The sequence below is a fragment of the Vidua chalybeata genome, chromosome 21 (assembly GCF_026979565.1).
Source record: "Vidua chalybeata isolate OUT-0048 chromosome 21, bVidCha1 merged haplotype, whole genome shotgun sequence".
Classification (NCBI taxonomy): domain Eukaryota; kingdom Metazoa; phylum Chordata; class Aves; order Passeriformes; family Viduidae; genus Vidua; species Vidua chalybeata.
The window spans coordinates 1553504-1569300 of NC_071550.1; the positions used below are offsets into that span (position 1 = coordinate 1553504).

The following is a 15797-nucleotide window of genomic DNA, read 5'->3' on the forward strand; positions in this document are numbered from 1 at the left end:
CTTGGACTCCTGCTCCCCTCCATGTTAAGCCGCACATCAAGGGCCCATAAGGTGAGATCGTGAGAGACCAACTCACGTCACCTTCAGCTGTAACTCAAGCCACTAAAGCTGATTAAAAAATACTTTTGTCCTAACATTTTAACCAACAAACATTTAATGTTTCTTGTATTCTGAAAAACTTCTATGATAAACTTTTGCTATAAAGTTTGCTACATCTCCTATCTCAACAATTATTAATAAGCAGAGGATCAGTACAATTTACCCCTAAGTTCAAGGTGCATTAGAAACACATCCCATAGTTTTACTTCCAAGACACTTCAATTTTACTACATTTCCTCCCAGCAGATCATTTTAGTACAAGGACATAATACAACTTTCTGATCACATTTGTAGGAGGAACCCATGAATTACTTAACCAGCAGTCAGTGGTGTGACTGGCTTCTCTTGCAGATTTTCCACAGGGAGAACAGCCCACGGCAGCCACTCATCACATTAGAGATCAAACAGCTCCACTTTATTAGCTCTCACAGCCTATTTCAAAGGTTTCCTCCTCAGGAGGCCTCAGCTCAGACCTGCCTGTGACAGGTTGCCATGAACAGCACCCACCTCCCGCTGAAAGGCTGCTGCTGCTACCTGGGAAGAGCTCACTGCCTGCCTCAGCCTGAGGGGCCTGGGGGGTGCTGCACGGGGAAAAAAACAGACGAGGCCATTTAAACCCCGTGCAAATTAAGGCAAAAATGTTACACCTTCTCCACAAGGGCCATTAATGCACTGCAAGTTCTGTACAGGTTTTCCCCAAAGTATCGCTCATCTCCAGCGGTTATTGTGTGGATCTAATGATCTGCTGTCCTCCGCTGCCCTGGTGCTCTTCGAACACCCACAGACATTGGAAGAGCTCTGGGAGGATCTGCATGGTTCCCTCAGGAAGCACCGCCCCGCCCGAAGGCCGCTGCTCCCCTCCAGCCCAGCAGCTCAGCAGTGTGGCCGCACTCCGCACCTTCTTCCCGCCGGCCAGCCCCTGCCCGAGCCCCGCTCCAAGGCTCCTTCCCCCGGCACTGCGCCTCGGCTTCCCCGGCCCGCACAGCCAACAAAATGGCGCCGCTGTCTCCTCCACGCACAATGGCTGCTCCCACTGCCAATCAAGCGCCAGCCTATCAGAGCTCCCCGCGGGCCCCGAAGGCCCCGCCCCCGCAAAAAGCGCGGGAAGCCGTGAGGGCTCTGAGGAGGCGCCCGGCGGGGCTCGAGCAGCCGGAGGGTGTGGGGTGGTCTTCGAGCCCCTCCTCGGCTAAATCCACCTCAAACAGCCCCGCTCTACTTCAGTTAGCTCGGTTCCACTCATCCCCCATTCAGCAGGAACTTACACCACCATGAGGAAACACTTGACTTCAATGTTAAACTCAACATGGCTCCTGAGCAGAGCCCTCCTCACTTCACAGCCCGAGTTTCCTAGTGTGCCTGTGGCCAGATTATCCTGAAGAAAAGCCCTCAGTCCCAGATTACACTGTCGCGCTTGTTAGTATGCAGATAATGCAGCAAAACCAAGCCTTTGTTGCTCAAACACATTAGGATGTGCAGTGGTAAATTCTAGCAAAATCTTTGTGTGAAGAGGTCTTTGGCAATACAGTAGGAAAATTACTGCACAATAAAGTGATGGGAAAAGGAGGAAAAATTAAAACAGAAAGCAACCCCCTGAGTGTCCACTGATGGCTCATTTCCAGTATTTTTTTTTTTAATTTAGGAAGGACTCTCCATTCAGTTTGTGGGCTCACAGGAGCTCCCCTGATCCATCAGGGCTCCGGGCACGAGGCTGGGTACAGAGCTGCCCCCGCACCCGCCGAGGGCTGGAAAACCTCCCTGGATTAAACTCTTATGTTAGGCACCTCCAAAGTGTCTAAAGTTAGGCTGGATGAATGTGAGCCAAGCTGTTGAACAGATGGAGTGAAATCCTCCTCTAGATAACAGGAACTTTATATCACTGCCACAGATAAGAAGGGCAGCTAAAAAAAGTCACGGAGGTAGTTATATAAATTTCAAGACGGCTTACCAGCAATGCTTAAAGGTAAAACTTTCTGATAGCTCCTGAATATCCACTTCCAGACACGGACCCTGAGCTGCCAAGAAGTTCTGCAATACAAATGAGATTGTGACACTCGAGCCCCCACACTGAGACCATCGGAACGCAAAGCATTTGGAAGCTGGAGCCTGGGGCACAGGAGATTAATCCCAGCATCAGCAGACTGGCACTGAGCTGGAGTTCAGTACTCAAACCCAGCTGAGGCACATGTGAACAGAAAAGTTATTCACTGCCAGAGAATAACCATCTCATTAATGCCCCAAATGCTACCAAACACACTCATTCCTTTTCTCTTACAGGGCTGTAAAATACTCGTGCTTACAGCAGCTTTGACTCTATGTAGTTTTCTACCTTCCTTATTCATAGTTTTAAACATCTGCAAATTCAATTTCCTCATCTTAAAACTGACCTACTTCCTTGTTTTTCACATGTAATTATGCTTCCAAAGATGCACACCTCAGCACTGGATCCATTTTTCCTAGTTAGCTGTGGATATTTTAGATGGAGTTGGATGTGAAATACATTGGTAATATTTATTTCCAAGCACCAAAAATCTCAGGTCGGCATCTAAAGTAATCCATGACTGGAAACTGACTATGAAGTGTTTTGGATTAAATGCTGTGAACAATTATGCATGTTCTGCATCCATACTAAAAGAGGAGTATATGCTGCATGCAATTTGAAGGTAATGTTTATTTAGAGAGTGGAAGACATCTGAACATTAAAGCAGCTTTTTCTCTTCCTTTAAGTACCTCATCTTTGGAGGAAAATTACACAATTTCCCAGTCCCTTTGAGGAAGACAAGTGGATGAAGGGTTCTTGGGTTGCTTCCTCCTGTCTCCTGCTTACCTTTAAACTTTCTCTAAAGGTTGCAATTACCGAGAAACTGCAGAGCTGACCTTGCCAAGGGATGCACCTCTGGGAAGACAAAGCAGCAGAGACCACACACAACCACATGATTCCATTCTCTTAAAGCAAAATATGGCTGGGAAGGTGACATCACGGCAGCCTCCTAGAGCAGGGCTGCTTTCCATCCACCTCTGGTGGTTTTGGTGACAAGAATCCATTTGTTGTCCTGGTTATCTCTGCAGAACACAGGGCTGGGGAGCGGAGCTGCCCCGTGACCCAATTAGTGCAGCCCTGAAGTCGTGCAGGCTCAGCCACAGCTACAAAACCCTGCTGAAGATGACATGAACCACACTTGACCCCACAGAATTTGTTACTGATGGTGATAAGCAGAGATAGCCTACATTTATTTTGCAGATTCAAGCAGAATTTGGAGGGCCATGGGAAAAAAAAATGTTCTAAATTGGACATGTTTGAGAAATACTGAGTCACAAGTTTCAAGCTGCACAAGGTCACTTTTGCAGTTTCTTTTTTCAAAGCAAACCCTAGATTTTATTATATAAAACCAGTGTTGGCAGCACTCAGAACATGCAGTCTTTTTTAGCAAAGCCCTTTGCAGCATGACTGTGGTTTCAGTCTTGGAGAAGCCTGCAGATGCTACTGCTTCTACTTTAAGAAGAGAATTAGCTTTATATTGCAAAATATTTAATAATTTTCTGTTCAAATGAAATGAAACAACAAAATAGTTATACAATTTTACTAGTTTATATTTCAATTCATAAAGTATACACACTGCAACTATGCTACCACAATGTCCACGCATCTAATATTGATGGAGTTACAGGTTTTTTTTTTTTGGTATTAAACAATAGAGATAATGTATGCAGTTAAGGAAAAAAGCTTGGACATAGCATGTTCTATCCTGTAGTTACAGAGTACATTAGCTAGCATTAGTACAGTAAACAAGAAAAAGTTAGAAATACAAAATAAACCAAATATCTTTATATACAAACCAGTGCCTCATATTGTTACCAGCTTATACTCACACTGCACACAAAATTTATCCACTGATGCAATAGATACTTCAGCATAACACAAACCATTATAAATTAAAAAAATTACAAGGTGCAAAACTCCATTCTACAGCTTTCTGGTGAGAACTCAATACAATCCAAGGAATGAGAACTCCAAGCACGTTTAGCACCTACCAGTGCAACTGCATCGAGTGTGAAAAATGACCTACACCACCTCAGAACGCTACCAGGGAAGCGAGTTGGACAGCTAGAGATGCTCGCAGCTACACTCACGCTGTGATTTTTGCCTCATATATAGCTCAGTTTATTGTTTCTTTGTCCCATTCATACCTATGTGCAAAACTAAAACCTGGGAGCTCTGTCGGAGCTCCGCAGAAGGCCTGCTACAGCCGGGTAAGAACAAACAAACAAAAACAAAACAGAAACCTGACAAAACCCAGACAGACTCCATTGAATGTCAGACCATCCACATAATTCATATTATCAGCACTCCTGGTGCTGGGGGTTTGAACGCTGTTGATATGTGGATCAAACAATATGACACAAGTGAAACGGAAATTCGCCCACAATTCCGATTATTCTTGTCTAGCACTTCGACAAGTCTCCCAGCCTCCGGTGGCAAATTGGTTTGGCAGCCCATGCCAAAAAAGCCCAGAGTTGCATAGAATTGATTAGTAACAGAAAGAAATGCCAAACACAGAGAGATGGATGCTGCATCTACTAAAACAAAGTGGGGTTGCTCGACAGGAATGCTGAAATCATCCCCATTCATAAAGCAAAACATGTCACCTCCTACTCTCCATTTCCTACCTCTGGGGACTGCTTTCTGGCACTGATGTAGTTCTTGATAAACTTGTATTTTTTTGTTGCATTTTTTCCTTTTTTTTTTTCTTTTTTTCTTTTTTAACTTTGTTAGTGACACTTTTCCTTTCAAATAAAATATTAAAAAAGGTTATAACTGTAAAAAAACCTATCATATGTAAACTTAACAATTAGGGTTTGGTAAGTTCTCGTACCTAGTCTGTGAAAAGCCTCCAGCCAGACGCAGAATGGAGTGTTTCTCGGAAGAGCTTCAATCTAGCTACATCACCTGTTAAATATCAGTAGTATGAACATCCCATGTCTAGCAATAAAACCTCTCTTGTGTTTCCATCCTCTTTATCACTGACCTATTGAAATCCTGACATGCTGTGTTTCTATTATATTTACATTCTGGTCCTCTCATGTCACAGAATTAAACATCTGGCCAAGGAAGGCAACAAAAGGTGTTGTGTTAAGAAGGTGTGTTTGACAGAACTGCTTTTCAACAAGTCTCTTTTCCTTGGACTCCAGTCACTGTTTTTATAGAGCTTATTGTTCTGTTGAACCACGTTTTCTTTGCAGCTTGTACTTCATTCAGGGCCAGACCCAAATGGTGCTCCAAATCCTGCAAACAGAAGAGTAATTTCCTTAATTTGTTATGTATTCACAGCACAAGGTTATAGGAGTTAAACACAGAAGGCTCTAGAACATCTACAAACTCTTGACCACTTCAGAAGTTAAACAAGTCTTACATAAATTAAAAGCAGCACAATAAGCTGACAAAGAGAAAAAAAAAAGCTTTGAAAAGCAAAACAAGGCTTGTGTCATTGCCCTTATGAAACATTCCGCTTTCTTTAGTACATCCAAATTCTTTAATTGTCTTCCATCTGAGGAGGAGCTACTCCCAGAGGAAGTGGACTTTCTACAAACTAATTTTTACCTTTCTGTGAACAAGCCGCACTGACATATCAGTTTTAGGCTAAAAGTACAATGTTGTCATATTTTACAGAAATACTTCAGGTACCTGGAGCGCTTTGCAATCGTGTTTTAAGAAACATGTCTAACATTTGTCAATGTTACTTCTTCATTTAGCACTGATTGTGAGATAAAGACATGCATGATTCAGTACTCTGTCAGAGCTTGGGCTCCTTCCAAGCAGTTGCAGGAGATCAGGCAGCCAGCACTGCACTGCAGACAGGCAGATGTCTGGAAGCTGTAGTGGCTGCTAAATACAGTTCATGCAATTTCAATTATATCGTCTGCACACAGCAAGTTTCAGACGCAGTGTTTGGTTAAATAACCCGTGCAGGAAATAGCAGGTTATGGTTTCAACCAACAGGATCTGTTCCAATCCCTCTGCAACTCACACGCACATTTTTCTAGGAACGCAGACACGCCGTACAGACTACAAAACAAACTTCCAGAGCATTACCTGTATTTTACATTCCGCCTCCACAAGCTGCAGCTTGGTCTGGGCCAGCTCAAGCTCCATTTCCCTCAGCTGGTTCTTCAGTGTTTCCTTCTCCTCATCCGTGTCCTCATCTGAACCATCCTTGGCAGTGCTGGCAACCTTCACACGGCCTTCCTTATTGAAGAACTCGCGGCAGTGCTCGCAGTCATCCACCTTTTGCTGAAGTAAACACCTGGCTGTGAGTGACATGCTGGGATGTGATCAAAGCCTGTTCCTGCCTCTGCTCTGGGAGAGCGACTCAACACCAGAGGAACCACTAATGGGAACTTTTGGGGAGGCGCAGCTGAGCAGGAGCTCCTGCCAGCCCCAGACTCATGGCTTTGGAAACACTGCTGTGTTGTTTTGCTACAATAATGGGCTCTGTCCCTCCCATGGTTACTTTAAGGTAAAAGCCAGTCAGAGAATCCCTTCCAGAAAAAAAGACCCCTCAAAAAACACCCCAGCATCAACATTAGCATGTAACCACTATGGCATGAGAGGGCTCATCTTTTCTCCCAGGTCTCCTCCTTATATTTCATCTATGGGGACTCTCAGCCCCCATTTTAGTAATGAAATAAATTGTGTGTTTGCTGCTGTGATTTTGCTAAGAGATTGAAACATTGTAGACTGTAGATCTATCTGGTCTCTTACCCGTATTTTCTCAATTTCAGCTTTATTTGCTGTTTGTTGTTTTTCCAGTCGCTCACTCAGCTGGGAACAAATCTGACAAGCAAAATTATGTTACCAGACCATTTATAAATGTAAATTCCCTCCCAAATGAATGCTAAAGCACAAATAAATGCTGCTGCAATATTAACATGGATAGTCTAAGGACCCTTAGAAAGCTAGAAAAATTGGGATGCTGCATTAAGCTATCTCATTGTACATTTTCCCATTCTCTATATATTCTTCTACCCCCACAGGAAAAGGTGTAGTTCCAACATAAGTTATTAACAGTTTGGCCTTGCTAAAGGAGCCAGAAAAGGTTAGGAATAGCATGGCCCTTTTGTTGCCTTTGGGAGAAAAGAACAGGCAAGACAGAGTAGTAAAAAAACCCCTAATTCATTTCCTGAGACCTGATATGCGCCTACTAAAGAGACACATGAATTTGCTCCCTTGATACCTTGTGATCGGGAGCTTGAATGCCAAAGCAAAGCCTTGAAAGGCAAAAGGCATCTCTTTTTTTTATTTCTGAGGTGCATTTGATTGACAAAGCAAAGATGAAAGAGAAGCTTTTTATGGCACAAAGTGAACCTTTGATATCCAAAGCCCATTTGAACAAGGTTTGTCTGTAACTGAGGCTGTGGTGACTGCTGATCTACAAATCCCCACATCAGGGGCAAACAGGACTGACCACTTCAGGATCTCGGCCAAAGAAAATGCAAAACCAGCCAGAGGCTTCCCATTTAGAACAGCTGAATTGTGTCCTCAAATGCATGGCACAGATGACATTGGTTTCCAGAAATCTCCTAAGATACCCTAAAGTCTTGTACTTTGATAGCAAACCACATCATCATGAAGTTGTACTTACCTGTTTGTAGTCACCAATAATAGAGCTGTTCTTTTTGATCTCTGACTCTGCCTTATCTAGTTCCCTACGACACATTTCCTTCAGCTGTTGGGGAAAAAAAAAAAAAAAAAAAAGGGTTTATATAGGTGTAGTCTGAAAAGTACCCAGGTGGTATTTCTTCCTTCTCCTTAACCTCACTGCTCTGCTCTACCCAGGGACCCAGAGTCCAGCTCAGCTCCGTGCAGGCAGGGTAAAGCCAGGCTTTGGTGGCCATCACTGACACAACAGTGGGCTAGCCAAGGAAAGGAAGGATTCAAAAAGTGCTGACAGCTGAAGTCCTGCACTGCCTCTCTGTGCAGCATCTGGCACAGGCTGTGACACTGTGCTTTCAAGTTAAAAATTCCCCACCCTATGAAGCACCTGGCAGGAAAATGCCAAATTCTGCTTTGCTGACGTCCTTTACACCACAGAAGAGGGACAAACATGACTTAGAACATTAAGCCCTTCCTACACGTCACTTTTTATTTTTATCATTTCTGTACTGTACAGAACAGTGAGAATGCCAGAAATGCCCCAACCTGAGCAGATTCTTCCTCCAGGCGCCTCTTTTCTTCTTCTGCATCAATCAGCTTCTGTTTGGTCATTAGCAGCTCCTTATTGAGGGCATCTGCCTTCTCCTCTGCCTGAAACACAGAGTGGAGGCTGAGCAGAGGCTTCCCTGCTGTGCCTCCACCAGGACAGAGCCAAGAGTGCCCCCATTCCAGTCTTATTAAGGTTTGGTTCATTGCTATTAAAAACAATAAAACTTTATTCTGAAAATTATTTTTCTAGAACTTCCTATCTGCAATAGCAAAGCAGCAACACATCAAAATTAATGGCATGTACCACTATACTCCAGCCCTCCAAAATGCCTCTTGAATTCAGTGATTAATTTTAGTAAAACTGGAGTAGGGATTGCTCCAAAGAAATCCAATACCAGAAATAAGTTTCATTTTCTTGTCCAGTCTGGAAGTTGACCAATACATTCTGAAGACAACCAAAGGCACAGAACAGCTCACAACGTGCAAGATCAATAAAAGACTATAACCAGCTCAGACCTAAGTTTAATTTGCAAACATTCAACCTTGCAATGAAAACAGAATTAATGAAAAATGCCTCTAGAACATTTAAAAAGCCCCCAGAACTCTATGACACCTCCCAATGGATGTAATATCATCCCAGAAAATACTGCATGAAAAAACCGAGCTACCAAAGCAAACATAAGTCAGGCCCCTCTCTCCTTCCTCCTTAAGGGAAAGAAATGTCCCACCAGAAACCAACAACCCTTTTTTACTGCAGTTTTTAAAGTATAAAAATATATTGTTGAAAATTTTCAAGCTCTTTATAAACCACTAAAACTCTGCAAAGTTAAGACATCTTTTCCTGTCTCATACACACAACACAGCACTTCCCAATGGGTGTATGGATTCTACATAAAAATAGATCAATAACTCAACTGATATATAAAATCTTCAGAAAGTAGCTGTACCAATTCCCTTCAAAGGAAGAAAATCAAAAAGTGAATTTTAGTCCCTTAAAGTCCTGCTGATCCTTTAAAACAGACGGCAAAGGCAAAGAGAACATCTTTTCATTACAGATGGGGTTTAAGCTGTTTTAAAGTTAAAGAACACTGGGATGTAGGAGCCCAACAACAGGAGAAAAACGAAGCCTATTTTCTGGTCTAGTGAAAGGATATTAAGGAAATTCTTGTATTTCCAAATGCTCTGTTTTGATCTTTTAGGTTGCAGATTTCAGACATGCCATGTAGGTATCAGAAAAGGTGTGTTAAACAATGTCCTTTGGTACTTTCCTTTCAGGACCTCAGGCTGGCAGAATGAAACTTATCACTTCAGGATCCAATTAGAAGAATTAATCACGTCCTGAAGTAGGATCAAACCTACCTATCTCCTCCCAGGGGATAACCCAAATACTGCCAACATCATTTGCCATCTTTGAATACAAGACTATTATATATCAAATTAAGCATATCAATTTTGCCTAATTTTGTTTCTCTCCCAGCTCTCCGTTTAAAAAAAAAACAATGTAAAAATATAACCATGTCTCATAGAGGCTCAAGCAGCCACAAACAACAGTTAAAATTGATAGAAAAAGCTTCTTCAGGACAATTTTTGCTAGAGTCCACCTCCTGAGTACCACTGCTGGGCTATCACCAGTGTGAAGCTTCTGGAAGCTTCACTAATGAAGGGAAAAAGCCCAGGTAAGAGGAAGTGAACATAGCAATGTGTGGGGAAAACCTGCTTCTAGAACATTCTTCTATGATCCCCATTTTAACACCTAAGAACAGGAGATGTAATAAACCCAAAAGTCCTGAACCAAACCTCATTAAAGCAACATTCACCCAGTAGCATCAACATCTACTATGAATAGTTTTCCAACAGCAAGTTTCCAGGAGACCGTGGGAAACCTTAAATTGTCAGAGGCAGATCCAATGAAACATTTGAAAGCCTGTCAGCTCCTGCACTGTGCAACTTTCAGAAGTCATTTTCCTTTGAGATTTCAGAAATGCACTTATCTTAGTACAGAACAAGAATGGCAAAACATGAGCACTTGAACTCTTCCCCTCACCTCCCCAAGCAGACAGACTAAATGTGGTGTAGCCTCCCCTGTGCTAGAAATGCCAGTACCTTTCTGTCTCTGCATGTCCTGGAAAAAAAGAAAAAGCATATCCTGATAAAATCTCCCACAACTGAATATGTAAAGAAGGGAGTGGGACAGCAAGGTGAAAAAAACTTCTGTAACACAAAGCAAACCTGAAGCTTCCTCCTGAGAGCTCCACTGATCTGGAAACAGCCCAGGATGAGGAGCTCACACGGGCAGATTCCAACAAGCCAAATGGAAACCACAACAACACTTTCAGAGTTGCCTGAGGTACCTGAGAACCTGATCCATGCAGAGCCAGACAGACTCAGACTTTCAAGTTTATCAGGCATTTGCAAAGCCTGTCTGCTGTGAAATTGTATTCATAAAAATCCCAGGAAAACACAAGCTAGCATCCATGTTACGATCTCTGTGATGGTTCAAAGACTTGACACAGCTCCTGCTAGACTTCCTTAGAGAAAAGAAAGCAACTACTCAAGTACAGGCTCTGCTTTCCCTCCAGTCACTCTGAATGCTTTTCAGAGTAATGAGTATTTCAGCCAGCACTCCTGTTTCCCATAGACCTCCATCACAGGCCTATACATTGTCAGGGTGCAATAGGATGTGGAGGAAGGAATCCCGTCCCACACAAAAAAAGTACTCCACGTCTCTCCTCTGCAGTGAGAGAAAGAACAAGGAGCTAGCCCTTGTCTGCCCTAGACAGCCTGAGGACATGACTTACATTGTCCAAGTCCTTCCTCAGTGCAATCTTGCTGGTGACCAGCTCGTGGGCGAGGTCGTCGTTCTCCTGCTCCAGCCTCATGTTGGCCTCCTGCAGGCGCCGGTTCTCGCGCTGCGGGGACACGAAGGGGCTGTCAGGGAGTGTGTGACACACACAGCTCCCTGTGCCTACACACAAACGCCCACCTTGCACCTCCAGCTGCAAAGACAGCTCTACCTGCATGAAATTCCCCGGGACAAAACTACAGCCATCGTGCAAATGTAAAATAAATACAGGATTAGCCTAGAGAAGACAGCAGGTATAAATAATTTTGCTCAGCCATTACTTGTTGAGCTACAGAAATGTTTTTGAAGCCTGCAATAGTAGGGGTATCATTGTGCCATTGATACCTTGCCAAGAGTTTCCTACAAGTACTGCTTTTCTAGGTTCAAAATTGAATTTGCATGCTAGGAACAGGTAAGAGAGGAGAATACTGGAAAAAATACTCAATTTTCTCTTTCCTGTTACAACTCCCAGCACACAGATACTAAAGGAAGTTTACTTCTCTGATTAAAAGACATCAATTTATTGTATCTATGTCTCTGTGTGTATATGGTGGTATGTGTATGCATACATAACTTGACATGTGTAATTTATCCCTGTATTATGTTTATTTGATAAATAAACTATTTATAAAATTATATGCTTACTGCAGTATACATAATTTGAAATTAGGAAGAGGAGTAAAAGGGGGAGTACACCCATTGAAGGCAGAGTTAGAATCAGTCAGGCATTTCCTTTCTGTTCATGGCTTGTGGTGCAATCAGCACGTTGAACAGGCTCTACTGAACCAGTTCTATAAGCCCAAATAAAAATTCATACTTTTCCTTTTCTTGCACAGCTGGGCTCACAACAACCCCATCCTGATCAGCATTGCCAATAGAGAGACATTCCCTTCACGTTCATAGAGCTGATTCCCCTGCTGCATCCAAATTGGTCAGAAAACAAAACCAGCTCAAAAAAGTCAAAAGTAGCAACTTCCTGTTTGCTAAACCAGACTGGAGAAAGTAAAGTATTACCTCAAATCTTTCTATAGGATCCTCCTGTTGGGCCTGCTGCTCTCTCATGGTATGATATTCCTTTTCATATTTCTTCAGCTTCTTCTGGCTAATCTAAATTAAAGCAGCCCATTAGTTCCTGCCCAGAACATCAATAAAAGAACACAACACACACAGAGTTATGGAACAAGCTTCAGGCAACTCCTGCCTTCTACAAAGCACAGCTCATGGCTTCACCCAGTTCTGAGTGTCAAACCCTCAGGTGTGGTCAAAACCAGTTCCACTCAATACAATGACAGCAGCCTCTTCCTGTGCAATGCAGGGAAAGTTTCACAAGGCACCCAGAGCATCCTGCCCGAGCTCCCCCTTGGTGCTGCACAGCTCCCTGGTGCTCCACACCCTGCAGAGCTTCAGCAGAACAGAACCCCACGAGACGTGGTTCATTTTAGGACTGGCCTGATGCTGAGCCTTCTTCAGCTGCTTTCTCAGCTGTAACATTTATCATCACACAGAAGCATTTGGTTTACTTTACATAAGACTGTAAATGCTGAAAGGGCAAGTGCAGGCTCAGCTGACATTTCTGCCAGTGTCACTCAAGCCCAGCAGAAAACAGCCCCGTGCCCGAGCTGCCGCGCTGTCTGGGCAAGCAGCACCTCAGAGCACGAGTGCTCTGTCCCTGCTCTGACACACACAGCCCCAGCAAAGCCACTCTCCCAGGGCCCCAGATTCCCCTTCTGTGAGAAGGGACAGAAAGGTGATGCTGAGTTCAGTATTTTGTGCCCAGAGTTCAAGTCCTGCAGGGACGTGGAACACAAGGGAAGCTGTAACAGATCCTGACCAGCATTTTCCCAGTGTCACCTGTGCCAGAATGGTTTAGCGACACAGACCACACCAAGATCATTGTGAGCATTTCACATGCAAGACATTATGCAGCAAAATGAAATCTCCAGCATTAAAAGTTGCACCTAAACATTTATTTTTATCTCAGTAAACCAAATAAATTTAAAAGCTATAGCTAAGATTTCCTCTTTAAAAAACCCATCTGAGAAACAGGTTGAATTTTACACGCATAAATGACAGGCAGAATGGAAAACGTGTTTGGTTTCCCTGAAGTCTGCTTTTCTCACTAACAACCTTCCTCGGAAGGAGCTGCAGAAAGCAGTGGCCAAGCTCCCTCTAGTGAGAGCTGACCAGAAACGCCTCCCCGCACTCGGGGGAACATTTCTCCGGAGATGCCACCATCACCTGGAGTCGTCCAACCACACCACAGCTGCAGGAGTTTTCCCTGCACCCCAGACACCCACCTAGAGAATTAACCCTTCATGGACAATGGAGCCAGCAACTTGAGGAGATTATTTCACTGCTCTGCCCCTGTTCAAACACTGCCCAAATTTTGGGGTTTCACACCCCAAACCTCCCGCAATGTAAAGTCAGATCCTGGCAAGTGAGGCATCCACCATGCCAGAGGAAAGGAAGGCAGGCACACCACTACCACTGTATTTTCATCTTCTACTTTTCAAGTGCATTGAGCCAGTTTTGCCTTTTTTAGGTGATCTTGAGCAGATTTGTCATTGTCATAAATTGTGGGCATGGGAGGCCTGGGGAAGTCAGCAAGGATTCTGGGTTTGCAGAAATGAACACTCATGTCCCACCACATTTTTTCAGGAGGCAGCAGCAGCTCTGCTAACATCTGTTGCCCAGAGAGGTGAACTCCCCATCCCTGGACATGCCCAAGGCCAGGCTGGATGTGGCTTGGAGCAACCTGGGAGAGTGGAAGGTGCTCCTGCCCATGGCAGGGGTGGAATGAGATGGGCTTTAAGGTCCCTTCTAACCCAAACCATTCTGTGATTCTATGACTTGATGGCAACACTGAGGAGTGACTTTAAGAATCTGGTGCTGTCTCCAGCTGATGAGTTCCTGACCTCCTTTCCAGCAGAATGCTGTTCTAATCACAATGCCTTAGCCAGGCTACTTCTCCCTTCCTATACATTATTTATTTTGATATCAGGCCCTTTTCTGCTCAAAGAAACACTTCCAAATACAGAGCTGGAGATTTCTACTGACAGCAAAGGACTTCTATTTTAGGTCAAGGAAAGCAATTACGTGCAGCACTCCCATCAAGGAGGTGATACAGAAGTGTTCTGTGCCAAGCCCAGCAGTGCTTCCTCCACAACCTCCCCTTTAATGCCCCCAAAGCACCCCAGGACACCAAGGACAGCCTTGCCATGTCCACTCAGAGTCTCCTTGTGCCACTCCACACAGCACTGGGAACACAGGGGATTTTGGCAGAGTGGAAAGAGGAACAAGTTGTTATTTGACAACACAAAAGGCAAATGCACTCATTAGGATGATGTGAACCAGATGCATGTGGAACATTTAATCTGTGGCTAATGCTAAATTATTAGAGAGATAAAATAGCTTTATTCTTCATTATTCTGTAATTTCTACATTGGTTTCACACAAGATATGCTTGAACTCTGTGTAGAATACTGGTATCCACACTGCTACTACACCTGGATCACAAAATGCCTGGAATGTTAACACACCAGGGAAGTTGTGCACTTCCACACTGACACTACAAAGAATTCCTCTAGAGAATTTAAGGAAAAAGGACACTTTGAACCACATCAGTGTATTTGACTCAAAATGAATCTCCATGATCATAGCCAGTTAAGCTGCATTTGCCCTTGGAGCTGGAGCCAGGAGCTGCTCCCAGGCTGAGGCTGCAGCAGTCCCTCCTGCTCACCTTCATGTTGCAGGCCAGCTCCATCAGCTTCTTGGCGTTCTCCTCGGAGCGGTACCGCTTGGGCAGCTGCACTCGGAAGAACTTTAAAGCCCCTTCAAAGTCAGTCAGCAACAAATCATCCTTGGTAGTCTGGAGACAAGGGAAGAAACACCAGGAAAAGCCAGTTTTTTTAGTTATTGAATCCCAGAAACAACAAAGCCACAACAGCTTTGGAAAGCTGCAGTAACATTGCTGCTTCTTAACCTTCAGCAAAGAGTGTTTATTTCTATTCTTGCAACCTTCTATTCCAGCCCCCAAAAAAAGCACTGTGCTGCACAGGACATGCCAGATTACAGCACGTGTGCCACAGGCAGTTGTTAGCTTCTCAAAAAAATGACATATTTTTGTAACAGGCATCTTCATTTTTATACGGTGCATGAAGATGCATAAACCACAGTGTAACATTGTATACTCACTTTTAACAATCCCAGTGCAACATTGAAGATAACACTTATTCCCTGGAAAGAAAAAAATAATGACAAAATAATTTAATTTCTCAGTATTTACAAGCTTGGATAGGAATTTATTTGCTGGGTTTTGTTGTTTGTCTAGTTTCTGTGAAAAGGAAAACCAGGATACATGTGTAACCAGGTGCTATATAAATCAAAGGCACAAAGAACAACTTTGCAAACAACTGGCAAAATATCTTTACTGGAGAGTCATTATAGAGAGCAAAACAATCAACACTGGTTTTACTGCCTCCTTAGCAGTCTGAAACTCCAAAATTATGTTGTGCATTTTATTTTTTAATGAGTAGTTTGGTCAGCTCAAGATAATTTAACTTTCATACAGCAACTTCTGAAAACACTGATTCAAATGCAGTAATGTATACACAAATATATTAAGTTCTGGTCTTCACAAATTCATGGGATAATTCATGC

The 15797-nt window shown here is 43.5% G+C and overlaps 1 protein-coding gene across 3 annotated transcripts in view; it reads right to left on the minus strand.

Annotated features, from left to right (window-relative positions):
* Positions 1–3666: 3666 nt before the first annotated feature.
* RABGAP1 (RAB GTPase activating protein 1) overlaps positions 3667–15797 on the minus strand; it is a 62070-nt gene continuing 49939 nt past the window's right edge. For all 3 annotated transcript variants that reach the window (XM_053962536.1, XM_053962537.1, XM_053962535.1), the window contains exons 18-26: positions 15333–15374; positions 14878–15006; positions 12153–12245; positions 11095–11205; positions 8294–8398; positions 7737–7820; positions 6857–6928; positions 6188–6385; positions 3667–5380 (exon numbers count right to left, since the gene is read on the minus strand). In XM_053962536.1, coding sequence (XP_053818511.1) covers positions 5258–5380; positions 6188–6385; positions 6857–6928; positions 7737–7820; positions 8294–8398; positions 11095–11205; positions 12153–12245; positions 14878–15006; positions 15333–15374 — 957 coding nt within the window. In that variant the 3' untranslated portion in view covers positions 3667–5257. The remainder of the gene's footprint in view (positions 5381–6187; positions 6386–6856; positions 6929–7736; positions 7821–8293; positions 8399–11094; positions 11206–12152; positions 12246–14877; positions 15007–15332; positions 15375–15797) is intronic.